The 17,729-nt window shown below is 37.9% G+C and overlaps 3 protein-coding genes across 7 annotated transcripts; 1 reads left to right on the forward strand and 2 right to left on the reverse strand.

Moving 5' to 3' along the window:
* The first annotated feature begins 669 nt into the window (after positions 1–669).
* Positions 670–10,840, forward strand: pdlim3b (PDZ and LIM domain 3b). Of its 2 annotated transcripts, XM_027135058.2 has the most exons (8): positions 670–970; positions 4,928–5,079; positions 5,389–5,473; positions 8,124–8,191; positions 8,471–8,662; positions 8,853–8,980; positions 9,428–9,539; positions 9,720–10,840. In XM_027135058.2, the coding sequence occupies exons 1-8, from the start codon at positions 878–880 to the stop codon at positions 9,907–9,909; spliced, it is 1,020 nt and encodes a 339-aa protein (XP_026990859.2). In that variant the 5' UTR covers positions 670–877; the 3' UTR covers positions 9,910–10,840. The 2 variants fall into 2 exon arrangements, with proteins under 2 accessions (XP_026990859.2, XP_026990860.1); XM_027135059.2 differs by lacking the exons at positions 8,124–8,191; positions 8,471–8,662 and adding an exon at positions 7,523–7,710 and having other exon boundaries at positions 675–970.
* Positions 10,841–14,731, reverse strand: c17h4orf47 (chromosome 17 C4orf47 homolog). Of its 3 annotated transcripts, none has more exons than XM_047802590.1 (8): positions 14,603–14,731; positions 13,726–13,823; positions 13,318–13,537; positions 12,498–12,635; positions 12,050–12,125; positions 11,778–11,960; positions 11,507–11,685; positions 10,841–11,246 (listed from the first exon to the last, which is right to left on the reverse strand). In XM_047802590.1, exons 2-8 carry the CDS (start codon positions 13,817–13,819, stop codon positions 11,195–11,197), a joined length of 942 nt encoding a protein of 313 aa, XP_047658546.1. In that variant the 5' UTR covers positions 13,820–13,823; positions 14,603–14,731; the 3' UTR covers positions 10,841–11,194. The 3 variants fall into 3 exon arrangements, with proteins under 3 accessions (XP_047658546.1, XP_047658545.1, XP_026990861.1); XM_047802589.1 differs by lacking the exon at positions 14,603–14,731 and adding an exon at positions 14,400–14,518; XM_027135060.2 differs by lacking the exon at positions 14,603–14,731 and adding an exon at positions 13,974–14,200.
* Positions 14,332–17,595, reverse strand: tstd1 (thiosulfate sulfurtransferase like domain containing 1). Of its 2 annotated transcripts, XR_003438887.2 has the most exons (7): positions 17,499–17,595; positions 16,395–16,520; positions 16,030–16,192; positions 15,404–15,900; positions 15,160–15,259; positions 14,603–14,731; positions 14,332–14,518 (listed from the first exon to the last, which is right to left on the reverse strand). XR_003438887.2 is itself a non-coding variant. In XM_027135246.2 (4 exons), the coding sequence occupies exons 1-4, from the start codon at positions 17,572–17,574 to the stop codon at positions 15,846–15,848; spliced, it is 420 nt and encodes a 139-aa protein (XP_026991047.1). In that variant the 5' UTR covers positions 17,575–17,595; the 3' UTR covers positions 15,311–15,845. The 2 variants fall into 2 exon arrangements, 1 of the variants encoding a protein (XP_026991047.1); XM_027135246.2 differs by lacking the exons at positions 14,332–14,518; positions 14,603–14,731; positions 15,160–15,259 and having other exon boundaries at positions 15,311–15,900.
* Positions 17,596–17,729: the final 134 nt, after the last annotated feature.

The following is a 17,729-nucleotide window of genomic DNA, read 5'->3' on the forward strand; positions in this document are numbered from 1 at the left end:
TCATTCACACAAGGATGACTTAAGATGAATGGCGAGTTCAAACTCTTATGTGGTTTCTTTAGGAGGTAAGCCACATGTAACATCATGCAAGTATGATGAATAGGTAGAAATGTCAGCATTGCTCTCAGGTGCCATGTGATACCTGCAGACTGTTACTGTGGCATGCAGCCTTTGAAAGACGAGCTCATGCTTCACTCCAGGTGATCCATCGTTTGCCAGTTCTGAACCCGAATCAGTCACAGAGCAGTTGTATGTTTGTCTGCTGAAAGCTAGTGGTTTCCTCATTTTTGACACCTTCAAGCTTGCAGCAAACAGCTGGGGTGGCAGGCTAATGCTTTGCTTGATCTTCTCTGTAGGCCAAGTCTCTGACTCATGCCATATCTTTGATGTGGTGAGTGATGCATGAGTGATGTTCCTGTCAGTTCTACACAGATGTCTGACTGAGAGAGAGAGGAGAGAACTCTAGAGTAGACACTAGAGTGTCATATAGTAGCGTGAGAGAAAGAGTAGAAGTGTGAGTAGCAAGATAAATTGAGAGAGAGAGAGAGAGAGAGAGAGAGAGAGAGAGAGAGAGAGAGAGAGAGAGAGAGAGAGAAGGAGAGAGAGAACATGCTGTAGTGCACTACCTCAGACCTTCAGTTTGCTGCATGATCTCACTGTGAGAGGTGGGGCATCCTGGTATCCACCTCACACCGACTGACACACACACATAAAAGGGATTTAGGCACAGGCACTGACTGCCAATCAGTGTTGGTGTGTCTAGATACAGAGAAACAGCTGATTCTTTCAGTTGTGCAGCTGCTTCTCCTTGGGTAAAAAAAAGCGAAAGACAATAACAAAAAGAGGAGCAAGAGAACAAGCAGAACAAAGTAGAGACATGCCGCAGAACGTGCTACTACAAGGGCCTGCCCCATGGGGATTTCGACTGTGTGGTGGCAAAGATTTCAACCAACCTCTAACCATCACCAGGGTGAGTGATAATAAGCGGACACTTTGCTACAGTCTGGGTTTCATCACACACTCCAGCAGAGGTTGAGAGGCTTACAGAGATAGGAATGCCTTAGATGTGCTGGGCAGCAGAGGCACAGGCAGGAAAAACCAGTGGGTTAAACTAAAAAACAATACAGCTTTTCTCTTTAAGTCCTGGATGTGAAACAGCTGAGGAGTGTGAAGCCAAAGAGCTGGAAAACATATGGAGTACGTAGATCTGAGCCACATGAAGTGTGACTGTATATGTTTATGTAGAGCAGTGTATATATTTGCAATTGTTGATATCATACAGACCATTTACTTTAAAGTGATGTCTGTGACATTGTAATGGTCCACATTAGGGGAGTGAGAATATAAAGTATGGTGGTATAAGAAAATCTAAGAGTTATAGAGTATAGAGAAAATGTCATAAAGCGAATGCAAAAGTAGCATACATATATACATATATATATATAAAATCTAGCAGCAGTTTCATAAGAAAACTATTTGGATAAATGGACAGCAGGGTTGTCAATTAATACCATCCTCTTTAAGTTAAAACAACCCACTTTCAAAATGTTTTATACCATCAATGTTTAACATACGCAATGTTGAACCCATGCTGCTTAGATTTCAGATGATGAATCAGTCACTCATGCCTCCACTTTTCATGAATATAAACTTTTCTGGCTGGTTTTCATAACATTCATTACCCTGGAAAAGTGTGGATTGTCCACACTCATGGTACTACTAAATATAGTGGAGGACTATACTCTCTCTCGCACTACAGCATGTTCTCTCTCCTTCTCTCTCTCTCTCTCTCTCTCTCTCTCTCTCTCTCTCTCTCTCTCTCTCTCTCTCTCTAGCCTTGTGAAGACCTTCCACTGATATCAGTTTAATATAGCTAATTACTTAATGTGCCTAAAATTAAATGTAACCCTATCTTTAACATTAGTAACCAAAAAGAAAGTTTGGATAATGAAAACTCCATCCAGGGTGTATCCTGCCTCGATGCCCAAAGACGCCTGAGATAGGCACAGGCTCCCCGTGACCCGAGGTAGTTCGGATAAGCGGTAGAAAATGAGTGAGTGAGTGAGAATAAATAAATAAATAAATAAATAAATAAATTCTCTACGGCCTCCACAAGGTCAAACTGTCGGATATTCCTGTCCTGTTCTTGAGGGAATATTTGGACCCTGCTGAAAAATAAAATCATGACCCCCTCACACACCCAAACACACACACACACACACACACACACACACACACACACACACACACACACACACACACACACACACACACACACAAAATCTGTCTCCAGAGTGCTTCTCCACACCTGTTGCTTAGTGATTTGTTAGTCCCTCAAACCCACAGCCCCCTAACCATCTGCTCAAGGAAATCCCTAAAAGGTGAAAGGTTAACTTAGGGAAGTAGATACAGTTACTCTAACGTCATCCTGTTCGTACATGAGCAGTTGAAATACAATTATTCACTGTAGGTTAGTCAGCTGTTACACTGACATCAGTGTAGTGTAATATATCGATTAATTCTGTGTAATATTGCAATGAAATAATGTACATGCAATAAGCTGTGAAATCTGCTATATAAACCTAATGAACTATTTTAGTGGTATGAACAGCAAATCTTTATTTTTGTTTTAACATTGTTGTTGTTGTTGTTGTTGTTGTTGTTGTTGTTGTTGTTGTTGTTGTTCGGGGTCCTGATCATACAGACCAAGGGTTACTTTATTATATCTCTATTATTTAGCATCACTAAACTGCTTCCTTATTTCTAGTATCAGACAGGTACTAACTTACCACATCAAATGATCACATTCTGTGTAGGTCTATAGCACTTTTTTATGATTGTTTGAGGCTGTGTAAGCCTGTGTTCATGATAATAGAGCTTTATGTTTGACAATAACTGAAGTTTAGTGAAATACATTCATAATCCGTAACATAATCGTTACATAGTTCAGACACATTCTATTAAAACTCTCATCTCACGTGACAGCTGGTGATTTTTATACCTCCTACACAATGCACCATTCATAGGCTTTGATGGCCTAACAGTGTATAAAGACTGCATAATGAATAGTCTAATGAAAAGTGACTGAGGCAGCATGAGACCTGGTTTTCATTCATGCACTTTGTCCAAGTTTAGTTGAATTCCATTGCACTTGAAATATGGCTAGGGAATACTAATTATATGACTGTGATTAAATCATAAATGATAAACCCAGAACAGTGGCTCAGATGCACCATTTTATAAATTGTGTATGAAAATACTGAAAAAACAGCAGCAGGTAAGCATAATGTTCTATTATGCAATAGAATAATAGACTATGTGGTTGGTTAGACAGATGCTTTTAGCAGAATTAGTAATGTAATTCTTTCAGTCTTATGCTTTTCCTTGCAGTATTTTTACTGTCTGTCAAGTGGAAGATCAGATTCAAAGAAAACAGCATTCATAAGGATTATGAGAGTTAGCAGTGAGTTAGAACTGTAAGAAGCTGACTTAACATGATCACAAATATAATGTGTCTAATTGACATAACTGTGTTGCTTCTTTCAACAAAAAACCCAAAAACAAAACGGAGTGGTTTTTAACACATGCTTTTGTGTTGACATCATGGCATTCTTCAACTTTGCGCAGGCAGCAACCTTACTTTAGCTTTCTTGTTATATCAACCTACATAAATACAAGAAATAATGTGCGAGAAAAGAAAAGGAAATGAAAGGAAAATGAAAAGAAAAGAAAAGAAAAGCGTATGACAACCATGAGTCCACGACAAATTCCTTCTCCCTTTTCATGCTGTAATATCAAGTGCCAGCTCATCTGTCATGATGACATAGTTTAAATGTAGCATGCTCTTAGTCTGGACCAAGATGTGTATTTGTTATGTTGTATTTCTTACATTGTTTAAGTCTGAAGTCTGACCTCAGACAACAGGTGCTCTGTACAAACAAAAAGGTCCTTTGTGTTTGTCTATGGTATTTACAGTCCAGCCTTGATTGCAGCTGCTCTATATCCTCATTTGCATCTGAGAAATCTGTGTTGGTCATTTGTTAAAGCGGTGCCATGGGATCGATCTTATTTTCGTTGTTTGTTCTAAAGTGATGTTGGTGCACATTTTTAGAGCAATTATCCTCACCTTCAGCCATCGCAATAGTACCAGGTGTTTGCAATAAAGTGTTTAACAATGCCGCATTCACAGTCAACATCCCACCTTCAATACAGCAAGAAAAAAATAGAGCTTGGCTTATAAAAGCTCGCCTCATCAAAATCTCTGGTCTGGTGAGCAGATGATGATATCCCAGTTTTATGTGATGCTATCTTCAGCTAATAAATCAAGAGATCAAAATAAAAACCTAAAAAAATGTTTCAGACATTAACACCAACAAGAAGAAACCAAACCCTCTGGTCTTTAATAGTTGCAAAGACATGATTTAAATCCCTCTGGGGAGAGGCACAGAACTGAAAGATGATAGGGAGTAGGACCTTATCAATCCAGATTAGTCATAGCCTCAGGTAGAAGACCAACACCTCAGACAAATGAGATAAATGTCTTCAGGGGAAGAAAAATACCTGGGAAATGAGCTGGTCAGGGATAAGAAGAGTGAAGGATGAGACAAGTAAGGAATGATGTCAGGATCCATTAATGAAGCAGAGACAGATCTGCTAGAGTGCAGTGAATGCCACAGAGGTTAGATCAGTGAGCCACCAATGGGTCGAGCTGCGGGTGATACTACAGTACACTTCAATTGACACATGCACTTCACTATTTATAGACGACTTTCTGCATAGAAGAGTCAAGTGATAACTATAAAATATAATTCTGTTCATGAGTTCTTTCTCGTAGGAACTCATAAACAGAATTATGGATTTTTCCAAGTATCTTACCTCGTGGTGCAACTTTACAATGTTTAAGTACACCATTAAACACTGTTTTTAGGTGACTCCTGGCAGTAAGGCCTCACAGGTCAACCTGTGCCCAGGAGATGTCATCCTAGCTATTGAAGGAGTCCCAACAGAGGGAATGACTCACGCTGAGGCCCAAAACAAGATAAAAGACACCAGTAATCAGCTCAGCCTCAAAATAGAGAGGTGAGAATAATAACAGCATTACATTTTTTTCACTTTGATTCAGAGCTAAATTACAGGTTTGTATCAGGTAACAATCTGTACCTTTCCTGTCATTATTTCACACTTGTTTTATTGGATCATGTACCAAAAGTATGAAAAGACGAGCATGGCTGATGAGTGATTGCACAACCAGTGCTCGTTAGATATAATAAAGCCCTTGTTGCCCTTTCGATGTTTGCCGATAGAGGTTAAAGCCTGGATGCAATTCATCTCCTTACTTAACTTCTTACAAATTGATCTTATCAGTTCACTGTACTGTATGTCTTGCAGGCCTGAAACCAAACTCTGGTCACCACAAGTCATGGAGGAAGGCAAAGCACACCCATTCAAAGTCAACCTGGAAGCAGAGCAACAAGTAAGATTAACAAGGAAAGCAGCATAGAGCCACATGTGCAACCATGCCTTTCTGCTTTCACCTGTAACACACAGGCGTCTCTGAGTATTTCCTTTTGAATGTTTAAGTTCATGAGAAATATGAAAGAGATTGATTGCCATTGCTCTTATTGCTCTAGTTTATTTGATGGATTGGAGTGTTTGCTGATTTACAAGCAATGTAGTCTTACTCTTTGCTAAGAGAACCCACAAAAAATCTTAACTGCCTGGATATTTATTTCAGAGACAACTTCTAGACAGATCCAGACTTGTGCTGTGCATGCATGCTTTTTCTATCAATTTCATTTTATAACCACTAATTTTCTCTAATTTCCACTTTTATCACCTCAAAGCAAAAACCTTAAAAGACTCCCACCCCCATCATTTTGTCATTTCCCCTTCAATTTGTTTGGAAATTGTTTCATTACTAAATCATAGATTAGAAACCGGTGAAAAAAATGAGACTTTTTAAAGGGAACAGTATGTCTTCTTCTGCTGTCAAAGCTGCATGTGCATGATTGCCCACCTCAGACTAATGGAACCCAGACACAGAGCATTGTGTATTGTTAGCAGCATATAAAACCAACATGGACCACACAAAATATTTAGAATTCCAGTCTGGATTAAAACTATGGCTAATTTAATTTTAAAAATGACACTCATGGGTAAAAGAAAGCAGTAGACAGAACAGAGGCCTGTTGAGTTGTACTTTATATCTCTGAGCATTAAATGTTCTGCCCTTTTGAATGAATCTGCTACGATGCCGAATCCTGAAAAGGACAAATGTCTTAAATGCTACTTTCCATTTGTAAACAGTCCTTATTTTCAAATTGTTTGGAAATGGCCAATTGACCCCCTCTAGATTAATAAGCAATAACAATTGCTTTTCAGAGGTCATGGCTCATGTCTTTACAGAACACATATACAGTACTGTATGAGAGATCCAGAAATTGTCAAATGCTCTTTTTTTATAGAGAGAGACACACTTCCTGATAAAGAAATCTACATTTCATTAACAATATTTGTCTACTGAATCTTTTAATAATTGCAGAAGTTGGAAGAGTATACTTATTTTCTCCACCTGCTTTCTGAATGATGCAGCTACAAAATGTTTTGTTGTTGCTGCTGTTTGCACCTGAGATTCTTAGTTGTTTTTTTTAGACATAGCTGAGGACCACACAACTGTTATTTCTTTAAATGTTTTAAATAAAATTATAGAAGTGAAGAATATAGAAACCTGCTGTTGCATTGTTCACCAGGACAGTTCGTAGTCTATGAGCTTTTGCTGTTACTGTTCCCACTAATCAGAGAAAAACCAGATGAACTATTTATTAGGTATTAATAATCTAAACTTCACTAACAATGTCAGTTTTATTTGATAAAATATGGATAGTATATAATTCAGATAATTAAATAGAACTAGAAATAGAAATAAATATTATTTATTTTGACTAAAACTAAATAATAAACATCAACTATGATTTAGTGATTATGCACCATGCATCATTATTAAGACATAAGTGGTGGATAGAATAAGTGTTTACTCTTATTTAAAAAGGAAATAAGAGGCAGGATGGTACAGTATGTAACACATTCTGTGCTAATTTAAACTATTTATACTGTAGTTCCAGTATCTAATAAGCTAGTGGGTAAAGTGGCTATGTTAAATTGCCCATAGATGTTAATAAGTGTGTGAATGTGTTTATGGTGCCCTGTGAATGGCCCATTGGTTTCAGACCCACCATGACCATAAATGAATGAATGAATGAATGAATGAATGAATGAATGAATGAATACGATATGTGTGAGCAGAATGAATATCTTGCAGTGAAAGAAATATTAATTCTGATGTATTTGTTATTCTACATCAATCTCTAAAGTAGATTAAAAAGCAACAAATAATCGTGAATATCGGCAAAGATTTAAACTTGTAAAAGGAAACTGTGCACTGTTATGTTGTGATTTTGCCTCAAAAATGTACAGTCTGTGTAATGCTTCAGCATGCAGTGTGTGTATGTGTCCAAACATACAGGGGTTTAAGCCAGTAGGCACAGGCCATAACAGAAGAGCACAGCCGTTTATGGCTGCTGCCAACCTGGATGACAAAAGGCAGGTGGTGAGCTCTTCTTACAACAGTCCCATAGGCCTCTACTCTAAGGGCAACATCCAGGATGCCCTACAAGGACAAATCTGTGGTTTGGTGCATGACAGGCCCAATGGGTGAGTGACAGTCTGACTATCTAGAAAAGCTATAGAACCTCACTGGTCTGTCTTCATCCTGGATTAACCTGCCTGAACTCTAACAAATGTGTGTTATACAGTAACATATCTTCTATTGGGCCAGAAGTTGTCTTAGGTCCTTCTAGGATAGCTGAGGACCATCCAATCCAGGTTTACAGCAAATAATCTATTCAAGGTGTTACAAATTTATGCTGTTTGGATTGGAGAGAGAAAATTAAATAAAGTGAATTTCATACCAAAGGTATAGTTCTGGTTTACTCACTTAGGTTTAACTGAGTTGGCTTAGTCCAGATGTCTTTAGAAATGTCAGACCTAAGAGGACTTCTGCTCTCTTTCTGTCAACCACTAACTGGCTCTCTAAACTCTCCTTCCTCCCTTCTTATGTCTTGCAGGACCTTGGCTATTTTGAACACAAGTTTAATGTCAGGCCAAAGCCCTTCACACTTGGGGGTCAAAGCAGGTTATTAGACTATTATTATATTTATTCACCTGTTTCTGTAATTAGAAACAACATAAAATTTAAATATTTGGTGCAACTGTAATCCAACTCAATTTGGCAAATTCAGACGCTGTATATATTTGAACAATATATTTTCCTGTAGAAGTTAAAGCCTTCATTTAGACCTCTCTAATCTTTTTTCATTATCTTCTCTGCTTTTGGTCCTTCTCCTTCTGCTGCTCTTTGCTGTCCCTTTGACCAACACCATTTCCATCTGGGCTTTCTATAACCTGACTTCAGAGATAACAAATCTCAGAGGGTGACACCGAATGTAGTTCATGGGACTGCACCAGTTAATAATCGCAGTCAGATTGAAGGCCTGCCTCGTTCCACTCAGTATAACTCCCCCATTAACCTGTACTCAGATCCCAGTCTATCGGAAGCTCTACACCACACTCAGTTATCTGCTGTAACTAATAAACCAGCAACCAGGTAACCCATGCTTGGTTAAACTTTCCATTACATCAACTTAACCAACTTACACATAAACAATAAACACCATATTGATAAATTCTATGCAGTTTTGTACTGTAATGATGTGTTTTGGGAAGCTAACATGCCTGTACTTAGTAGTGTTTAGGAAACTGTTTACACAAATGTTTTCTTCTGTTTTTGTTATTAGTGGAAAACCCTTGACATCCATTGAGGACTCTGATGTGTACCGAATGTTGCAGGAGGATCATGAAACTCCTCATGAGCCTCGCCAGTCCGGCTCCTTCAAGGCCCTGCAGGGCTACATAGAGAGTGACGGTTAGTATGAATGTATGAATGATGCAAAATGTGGCATCTATAATCTCTTGTTGCTTTTTCATCTGTTGCGTACATTGCTGCCTCACACCTCCAGGGTTTCTGGTTCAATCCTGAGCTTGAGTGACTACCAATATAGGGCTTTGCATGTTCTCTGTATGTCAGTGTTGGTAGGTGGTTTGGTTACTCTAAATCATGTGTAAATGTGATTGAGTGTGCCTCGTGCCCTTCGATGTACTTGTGTCCTATATGTGGTGAATTTACTGTATCTCACTTGCCCAGTTTTCAAGATGCTCTGTGATCCTTACTATATACTGTAGTGGTTACTGAAGATGAATTAATGATATAAATAAATGAAATAAAAGTGGCGCATCACCTGAATGTGTCAGAGATTGTCATATTATAAAAGACACATAAGATCACATCATTCTTACTGAAACTTTTTAACAGGTACAAAGCCATTGGTAACCAGAAGTGTCAAAGCTCCAGTAACAAAGCCCCTTGGAGCTTCGGGAACGCTACAGAAACTTCCACTGTGTGACAAATGTGGCAATGGCATTGTGTGAGTCCAGCCTTAAATATTCCAGTATGATTCCAACATTAGTTGAAAGAACAATGTAATAAATACAAGGCTCTGTATAACCTCCAACCTCTCCATAGTGCACCATGCTTTTGATCTGTAGTTGTAAAGCCTAAGAAATGTAATTTCTAACATAAACTCAAACATATGGCTGTTTGACAGGGGTACAGTGGTCAAAGCCCGGGACAAGTTCCGCCACCCGGCGTGCTTTGTGTGCTCTGACTGTGGCATGAACCTGAAGCAGAAAGGATACTTCTTTGTGGAGGGACAGCTGTATTGTGAGACTCATGCTCGACTCCGGATGAGACCTCCAGAGGGACATGATCTGGTCACCGTGTACCCTAATGCTTAAAAGACACAACAGGCTCCAGTCCTCACTGCCTATTGACGCTGCAACCTTTTAAAGCATGTAGATATGTGATTGTTGCTTGAACCCTGGTCTGCCATGTATGCTCTAGGGGAAATATTTACATTTTGTTGTTAGACGAGTTCTCTTTAACATATAAGAGAATACTTGCTTGACAGATTCAGTGCCTCAGTTACTGTAGGTGCCCAATGAAAAACAGCAAGAGATCCAATGTACTGTCATTTTTTTAGTGCTGTTATAATGGAACAGCAAAACTGCTTCTTTCAGGTGTAACATTTAGATTTTTTTAAAATGATGTAATTTGTTCAAAAATCTGATTTCATACAAATTCAAAATATTCACACGGTCTTATTTATTTGTTCCAGAATATTTTTTTAAACTTTTTTTTTTAAACGTAACTTTTTTTAACTACTATTTATTAACATTAACATTAATACATGAAAAAAATTAAACCCGACAATGTCTTTAAAAACCAGAGTTAAAGAATTTTGATATTTGAAATTGGACACTTAGTAGCCATATAATCGTTTAATAATTAACCAACAGTGTTAGTGAAATGTTTTGTGAACAGGTTAGGAGATTCTGGAGATATATAGCAAAGTCCTCTCACACTCTATCTGCATCACCATTTAATAAATGATTTCAGATGAGACAGATCCTGCACCACGTCTGCTATTTTCTCAACTATTACTATTTTATATTAAAGATGTTGAGATTTGTTTTACCAATTCCTTAAAAATAAGTATACTGAGCAGAGTTCATTGCAAACCTAGATGAATTGTTCTTTACATAACTGGAGGTGGCCAGCCGTCAAATGGGATATTTAGCTACTAGACTTTCTGCACTATGTAGCTTTGTCCAGGCGGTGGCAGTATTTGTATGTTATAATTAAAATCACAAAACTTTTACGAACTAATTCATCTGGCTGTTTTTATTATATGATTGATGAAAACATTGATGAGCATGCACTCAGTGACAAATTTAGACAAGGCAGGCAATATTACACTCAGTTTGCAATGGGACCACAGTTAGCTCTGTTGCTTTGCCCTGCTTTGTTGCACCCTTTTTTAAACTGACAACATACTTCAGAATATAATCATGATGAGAAGTCAAGATGACAGGTATGGTTTACTTTTTTGCATCTGCAGCTACAAAAGCATTCTAGTCTGGCATTAATGAAATTATATGTGCATTAGTATTTTTTCCAGAAACAGAAATTATATTCAGACACCAATAATGTCATTAAATGGCTTATGTCTGTCATTGCCACTTAATGAGCCATTACAGACGGGACTTGATTGTAGTTGGTGGAGTTCACGAACCTGCGAAACAGAGTAGTGAAATTGTCTATAGTTTATGATCCTGCCTTGGCTGACATTCTGCAAAAATCATACTAGATAAGGATCCAGTTTTACAGAATGCAGTGGTATAAACACTCGGTCTTCCTAACAATGCCTAAAAACTAGCCAAGTGTTATTTCCATACAAAAATAAGTACATTTTTGTCAGGTTATTAAAATTTAATGCCATGGCTAAGCTCATTCTTATTCTGCAAATCATACCTGTTTTAGAGGGAGTATTACCTGTTCACATTGAGAGAGATAATGCTCTTCACTGGAGTGCTTTTTGGGCCAGGTGATGGGTAGAAGATTTTCAAACCCTTATTTGCATGTACAGAATCTGGCTTAGACTTCTTAATGATGTAGGGGTCTGTGGAATGGGACGGGTAAGGATCGAATGTTCCTGCTTTCATTCCTCCAGTCTAACAGGATATGTAGAGAAAAGAAATTAATCAATCATTAACCATTAAAAGAAATGTATTGGAGTTTGAGCCTTGCATACAGCATGTCTTACCCTTTTGCTGGGAGATGATGGTTTGAAAGGCACAGCAAAGTGAGTTTTTTTTTCCTCTGGCATGTTTGAAAGTGGCTGAGGTTTCTTAAGCTTGTAAGGATTGCTATCGAAACATTCCTGTGCATGATTGTTCAAACGAAATGGACCCCCTTTCATCTTAGACCTGTGATCTGCCATTTCACGCTGGAAAACAGATTATCACTCTTTTATTCACAATGCAGAAGAATGGTGAACTGTACATTATATTTAAAAAAGATTTCAGTGTTTTATACCTTTAGTAGCGCATTCACTTGGTCATAAGGGTCAGAAGAATACAATTCCAATTTAGACAGTGTAACATCTGGAAAGCTATTGAACACACGGGAATATAACTCAGTCTCAGTTCCAGTTATGTCTGAATTGAAAGCACTTTCCTCAGGCTTTTACTGTAGTGGGATTAAAAATAGTTAAGCGAATGTCCCATGAGAGGAAATTCCCTAAGCAACAGCACTGAGCTTTAACTCTCAGTCTTTCATTCTAAATCACATCCATGCAGTTATGAGAAAGGTTGGATCAAAAATGGTCTGTGCCCGAGATACCCTCAAGAGGAAAAATGTCATTGTAACAGTGCATGGAATCAAGACAATATAAGCACACATAAGAACAAGGACCTTTCTTTATATTAGTGCACACACAGAAAAGTAAAATCATGCCAGTAGGAATGACAAAGTCCTTACTGACCTATATCCACTTCCTTTCTTAGCTGGACTGGTGTATATGTTCCTGCCTGGAGATTTGTATGCTTTCTTGGGAATCTCCAGGGGACTCATAGCCTTTACAGGACCCCCGATTGTTCCATAGTAGCTGCCAATACCTGAGCTGAACAACATTAATAAATATAAATAACACATTTAGAAGACACAAAAATGCTAAATTGCAGAACAACTGTCTAATTAGAGCATGTTTTCTTTGGGGGAAAAACTCACTATGTAGATTAAAATTAATTTGCACCAAAATGTATCTGACAACTCAAGAGTTTAATTCTTTTTGTTTTAAGTATTACGTGGTAGTGTGGTAGTATGAGAACATGGGCAAAATGTGGTTTGTCCTAATTAAGATCATGACGATAACTTGGCTGGAGCTCAGTATTTGGGCCAGACTCCAGAGCCGTGAGGCCCATGATGGAATGGAAATTCTGAGTGTTGGATCTTCTCAGTGAAAATGACCATTACATCACAGTTGGCTTCTGAAGCCTCACATTCATGTCACTGTCATGAGTCTAACTGCTGCTTCGGGTAAACTTTTAATGAGTCTACCAACGTGAGGTAATATGCAGTAAAATGTGTAAGAGTCCCCTTTCTATCAGCCAATGCCAAAGGTGGCTGCTAAAACATTTTTATCAAATGAAATGACTCACGAAAAGTGAAACGCAATGGGATCCTGAGGTTACTTCAGCCTAACGGCTACATTATCCATTCTGTCCTCCAATCACTATAAAAGCAAATTCAAATGTACACTTCTGGAAATGAAATTGGACAAATAAAAAAAAAAGGTTTCTTACGATTTCTTTTCCCCACTGCTAGGTAAAAATGCATTTGTTAAGTTCTTCTTTGCCTGCTGAATCTGGTACTGCCTTTGGATTTTGAGATGGTCCGTCAATGCCTCTTTCTCAAAGATCCGCTTGAACTGAGTGTCAAAGTAACCAGTCTGGAGTGCTGATTTCTTCTTTGAGCCACTGATCATCATCTGTTTATTTTTATATGCAGCTTCATTGATTGGACCTTTTAAGAAAAGATATGAGAGGAATTCAGAGTGTTCCTATAATAAAAAAAATACAGGAGCTCAGGTTCAAGTTCAGGTTAGAGATTCTAAAAATATATCACCAGGTGAAATCATACACAGTTCCAGCAGCACTGATCAGCATGCGTGCTTTAATAGTGAGATTTAGTGTAATAGTATTTAGACCTACGATAAAGTAAGGGTCTGTATTTATCTCCTATAGAGATGTAACCCATTTCCTTGAAGAGCCCAACTCGCTCCATGTCAGACTTTACACCAGGCATGTTTCTAAACACATATAAATAGAAATGAAACATATTAAAACATAGTAGTTAGTAGTAAAAACCCAATCACATATTCAATGGCTAATTTAATTGAAATTTCTACTCCCAGTCTATCAAAAGGAAATAAAATGAATTAATTAGTTTATTAACCTACTTTTAATAGCCGCAAATCTTGTTTACTACGTTATATAACGTGTTGTTCGTCTGGATTAAATTGTTGCTTGTGTGTTTTCGTGGTTGTGGAGGTATTTGTGTACATTAGTCTCCTTGGTATCGAGTGTAAGCTAACGCTAGCCATCACCTTGAGCTGAGGTGTCACAAGCCATTGTTAGCACTTAGCAATGATGCTAACAGTGCTGTAGTTTGATATTAATGTACCATTACAAGGCTTGTTGGGGCTAGTAGGAATTATACAGCCACACTAATAACGTACAGGCTCGCTCATAACAGTTGTTCATTAAACTATAGTGTTTATAATCTTTATAAATGGACTCATCACACTTCATCACAAATCTGGATATATACTCAAACTTTATTGAAAACCAGTAAACATGCACCGGGAGAACACGACTGCACTAACCAAAAACACATGCAATCTTAATGTAAACACAGAAGTGTTTAGATTTGCTCTTGGTCTGTCCACCTGCTCTGATCAAGCGCACTAACGCTGTTCATATCCTCCATGGTGACAGTGACCACCTGGAAAGAAAGATCACGTGACAAAAACACTACTTGCATTCACCAAATTAAATGCATTCAGATTATTGGGTTTGTTTCCTGTACATTTTGATGTTGAGGGTCGTGATAGTCGCAGATTTCCTCCGGGAAGACGGCGCGGATCAGCTGCTTCACTTCTCCAGGATAAACATATGTGGGTTTGTTCAGCTTCCCGCATCCAACACCGTGGTGCAGCTGACAGTGGAGCGGAAACACGTGTTTATTTAGGACACAAGCAGCGCTCTGGTGTTGGGCTACAGCCAAAGGTGCAGCAAGTTGCAGGATTTCAAGTTTAAACTCCTAAAAACGTTTAAATAATTACATTAAATGCAATTTAATTAGTCAGCACTGTCCCCAAGGGTGGGCATTAGTGGGAAGTGCCCCCCCCCCGACGTGCCCCCAATTGACTCCACGTGTCCCCCCAATTGATTCATCATAAGCCCCTGAATACATTTCACTTAACCATACGGTAGATGCTCTACTATTCTGAGAGACTGAATATAACTTAATGAAATTCAAAGTGCATCCTTGGCCCAGCTCATTCACCTGGCATTTTATAAGCACCTCACACACAAGCGTCTACACGAGTGGAAAGATTTCATTATTTTTTACTATGTTCTTACTAATCTCCTCTGGATGAGGCGGTAAACTTTCCTCCGCCTGGCTGCGTCACTCTGCAGTCTGGACGCGGTGTGCAGTAACGGCGCCACCCAGAGGGGAACACTGTCCAGTGACCACACAACATCACACAACACCACACAACAAGCACACAACTCGTGAAGGACTCCACGTTTAATTCATCTCCAAAACTCCACACAAACATATAAGGTAACAGTGATTTGTGACATGATCATAGCGTGGTGTTACCTGTAAGAAGAACACAGAGCAAAGTAAAAGTCCATCTTTTTGTTGTCGGCCATCGTGACAGTATAAATGAACAGTCTGTTTTTCACAAAGCACCATACAGCAGAGTAGTGCGCATGCGCAGACCATCAATAACCTCAAGGTGTTTTTTTCCGAATAAAAAATCTCTGATGATCTTAAACATCAGAATTTAAATAATTTTTACAGCCTGAAAAACGTTAATATTTATTCACATTCATTCATACAGTTCCTGAGATGTTCTAATTATTTATTATTTTATTTATATATGTTTATGTATACTTTTATAGATAAATAGCTACATTATACAGTTTGTCTAAGCTAAAATGGATTCCTATCTTGTAAGAGACACATTTTCCAGCTGTCACTAAAACTACTTAGATGTCCTAATAGATGTCCTGGACAGCTGTGCTGTGTTGGAGCAGCATCATTTCCCTTCCTTCTCTGACCATTCCTTGTAACCTCCAGCATAATTCTTTGCACTGTAAAGAGAACACACACACAGCAACAAAGTAAAGAAGGGAATAAAAATTTCCTCTGACCCGACCCCTGTTTCTTTACACTGGCTATATCAGCTTCTTAACTAATAACACGTTTAATCTCAGTCATACTTGATGAACCCAAGGCTTCTGGCCTTCTCTGTCGCAACTTCTCCACGTCGTCCCAATTGGCAGTGAAACACCAGATCACAGCTATCCAGCTGGGGCTTCGGGATACCAAATTTGCATTGAAAAGTATGTTCATCAAGAGAGAATTCCCTTTCCACATCTTGTACTGCAAGACACAGTAAGTGTGACAATAATGACATGGAATAGTCATAAGTAAGTAACAGAATAACATTTCACATTAATTGTCAAATTGAAAATCATAAGTGTTAATTATAAAGTTTAATATGCTTTTACCTTTCCTTTAATGAATTAAATACAGCGATGCTATTGTGCAATATTATACGTTGTTGTTCTGTACTGTAACTCACCTGGGATATGGATGGAGCCTGGGATACATCCTCTGTCTACTTCATCTTTGGAGCGCACATCCACAAGCACAAGGTCTTTACTGCCTGCTTTGAGGGCTTTGAGATCACTGTAGGAGATTTCTTTATCTAGAAATGTATAATACAATCATTACATGGCAAGTCTTGCTTAGCTGCAGTGGTTCTCATTGTGATTTTTTGCTTTAATTTAGTTATAATGGTGGATACTAAAATTATATTTATAGTATATCTTTATTTAGAATATATTTATTATTATTTTCTTAAAGTTATTGGACTTAACTAAATTAGTTTAATTTGAAACTTCAACAATTCTTTAACAAACAGGTTTATAAATAATGTATTGATAATTAGTTAATAATAAAAATACTAGTTCTGCCTGTTTAGTTCAGTACTTATAAGTGCACTATAATTGGCTAATAAATAGGCAAAATATTATTGGTCCCATTTAAACAATTGGCACAATATAGTTGGATTACGTTTGTAAACTAAATCTTTATTAAAGTACACCGTGCACACCCTGTGTTTTTGTTTTGTCTAGCAGCCTGAAAAACAGGATCCACAGACTCTGTTATATCCTATACAAAATACCCACAGGGTTTCACAAAGTCTCAGAAATGTTTGCGTTATATATCGAGTGGTTATAAAAGGTTATTCCCCAGCTGATGTAACTTTAAGGTGAGGAGTACATTATAATATAAATCAGTGATTTCTCTTCAGAAGCAGTGAAAAGTGCGTCATTATTTACTGACGTCACTAATCTTCAGGGATCTCTTAGTAACATCAGGGGAAAGCAACTGATGAAAAACAACATAACAGCAGAATAAAATATCCAAAGAATAGAAAAAAACAGGGACTTTAATAAAAAAATGATGAATAATAAATATGAACCTGAACAGACTAAAGGATTGTCACCATTCTGAGGATAAATAAAGCTTTTATCTGCTGCTTTAATCACAAAACCGATATCAGAGCCGGTAAATCTCAGTGCTAATGACATTTTCTTCATTTTATATAATAATTAAGTCTTATAAGCAATGCTTGTGCTGGTGAAAATAAAATGTATTTAAAGGTGTGTAATATACTTACCTGGATTTGACATGTTGACCCTTCTAACTGCTCCACAGCCAGCAGATGAACGTATAATACTACTACACTTCCTCATTGTTGAATACAAATACGAGTGGGCGTGTCACAAACGGACCGTCCAATAGCAAATGGCTTAAAATTAATATTCAGTACTTCATCCCATTACGTAGCTATGTATAAAATAAAAGTCCTAGACAACAGTTTAGATCTAAATAATAGAAAAACAAAGAA

This window comes from Tachysurus fulvidraco, chromosome 17 (genome assembly GCF_022655615.1).
Source record: "Tachysurus fulvidraco isolate hzauxx_2018 chromosome 17, HZAU_PFXX_2.0, whole genome shotgun sequence".
Taxonomy (NCBI): Eukaryota; Metazoa; Chordata; class Actinopteri; order Siluriformes; family Bagridae; genus Tachysurus; species Tachysurus fulvidraco.

What these genes read in the sequence shown, in the direction of transcription:
- pdlim3b (XM_027135058.2), top strand. Translation starts at nt 878, where the DNA reads ATGCCGCAGAACGTGCTACTACAAGGGCCTGCCCCATGGGGATTTCGA. An exon ending in AACCTCTAACCATCACCAGG is followed by an intron (nt 971 to 4,927) that starts GTGAGTGATAAT and finishes CACTGTTTTTAG; the next exon opens with GTGACTCCTGGCAGTAAGGC. An exon ending in ACCTGGAAGCAGAGCAACAA is followed by an intron (nt 5,474 to 8,123) that starts GTAAGATTAACA and finishes TATGTCTTGCAG; the next exon opens with GACCTTGGCTATTTTGAACA.
- c17h4orf47 (XM_047802590.1), bottom strand. Translation starts at nt 13,819, where the DNA reads ATGCCTGGTGTAAAGTCTGACATGGAGCGAGTTGGGCTCTTCAAGGAA. An exon ending in AGCAGTGGGGAAAAGAAATC is followed by an intron (nt 12,636 to 13,317) that starts GTAAGAAACCTT and finishes AATGTTGTTCAG; the next exon opens with CTCAGGTATTGGCAGCTACT. An exon ending in AAGAAAGGAAGTGGATATAG is followed by an intron (nt 12,126 to 12,497) that starts GTCAGTAAGGAC and finishes TGTGTTCAATAG; the next exon opens with CTTTCCAGATGTTACACTGT.
- tstd1 (XM_027135246.2), bottom strand. Translation starts at nt 17,574, where the DNA reads ATGAGGAAGTGTAGTAGTATTATACGTTCATCTGCTGGCTGTGGAGCA. An exon ending in GGTCAACATGTCAAATCCAG is followed by an intron (nt 16,521 to 17,498) that starts GTAAGTATATTA and finishes ATACATTTCTAG; the next exon opens with ATAAAGAAATCTCCTACAGT. An exon ending in AGAAGCCTTGGGTTCATCAA is followed by an intron (nt 15,901 to 16,029) that starts GTATGACTGAGA and finishes TTCTCTTTACAG; the next exon opens with TGCAAAGAATTATGCTGGAG.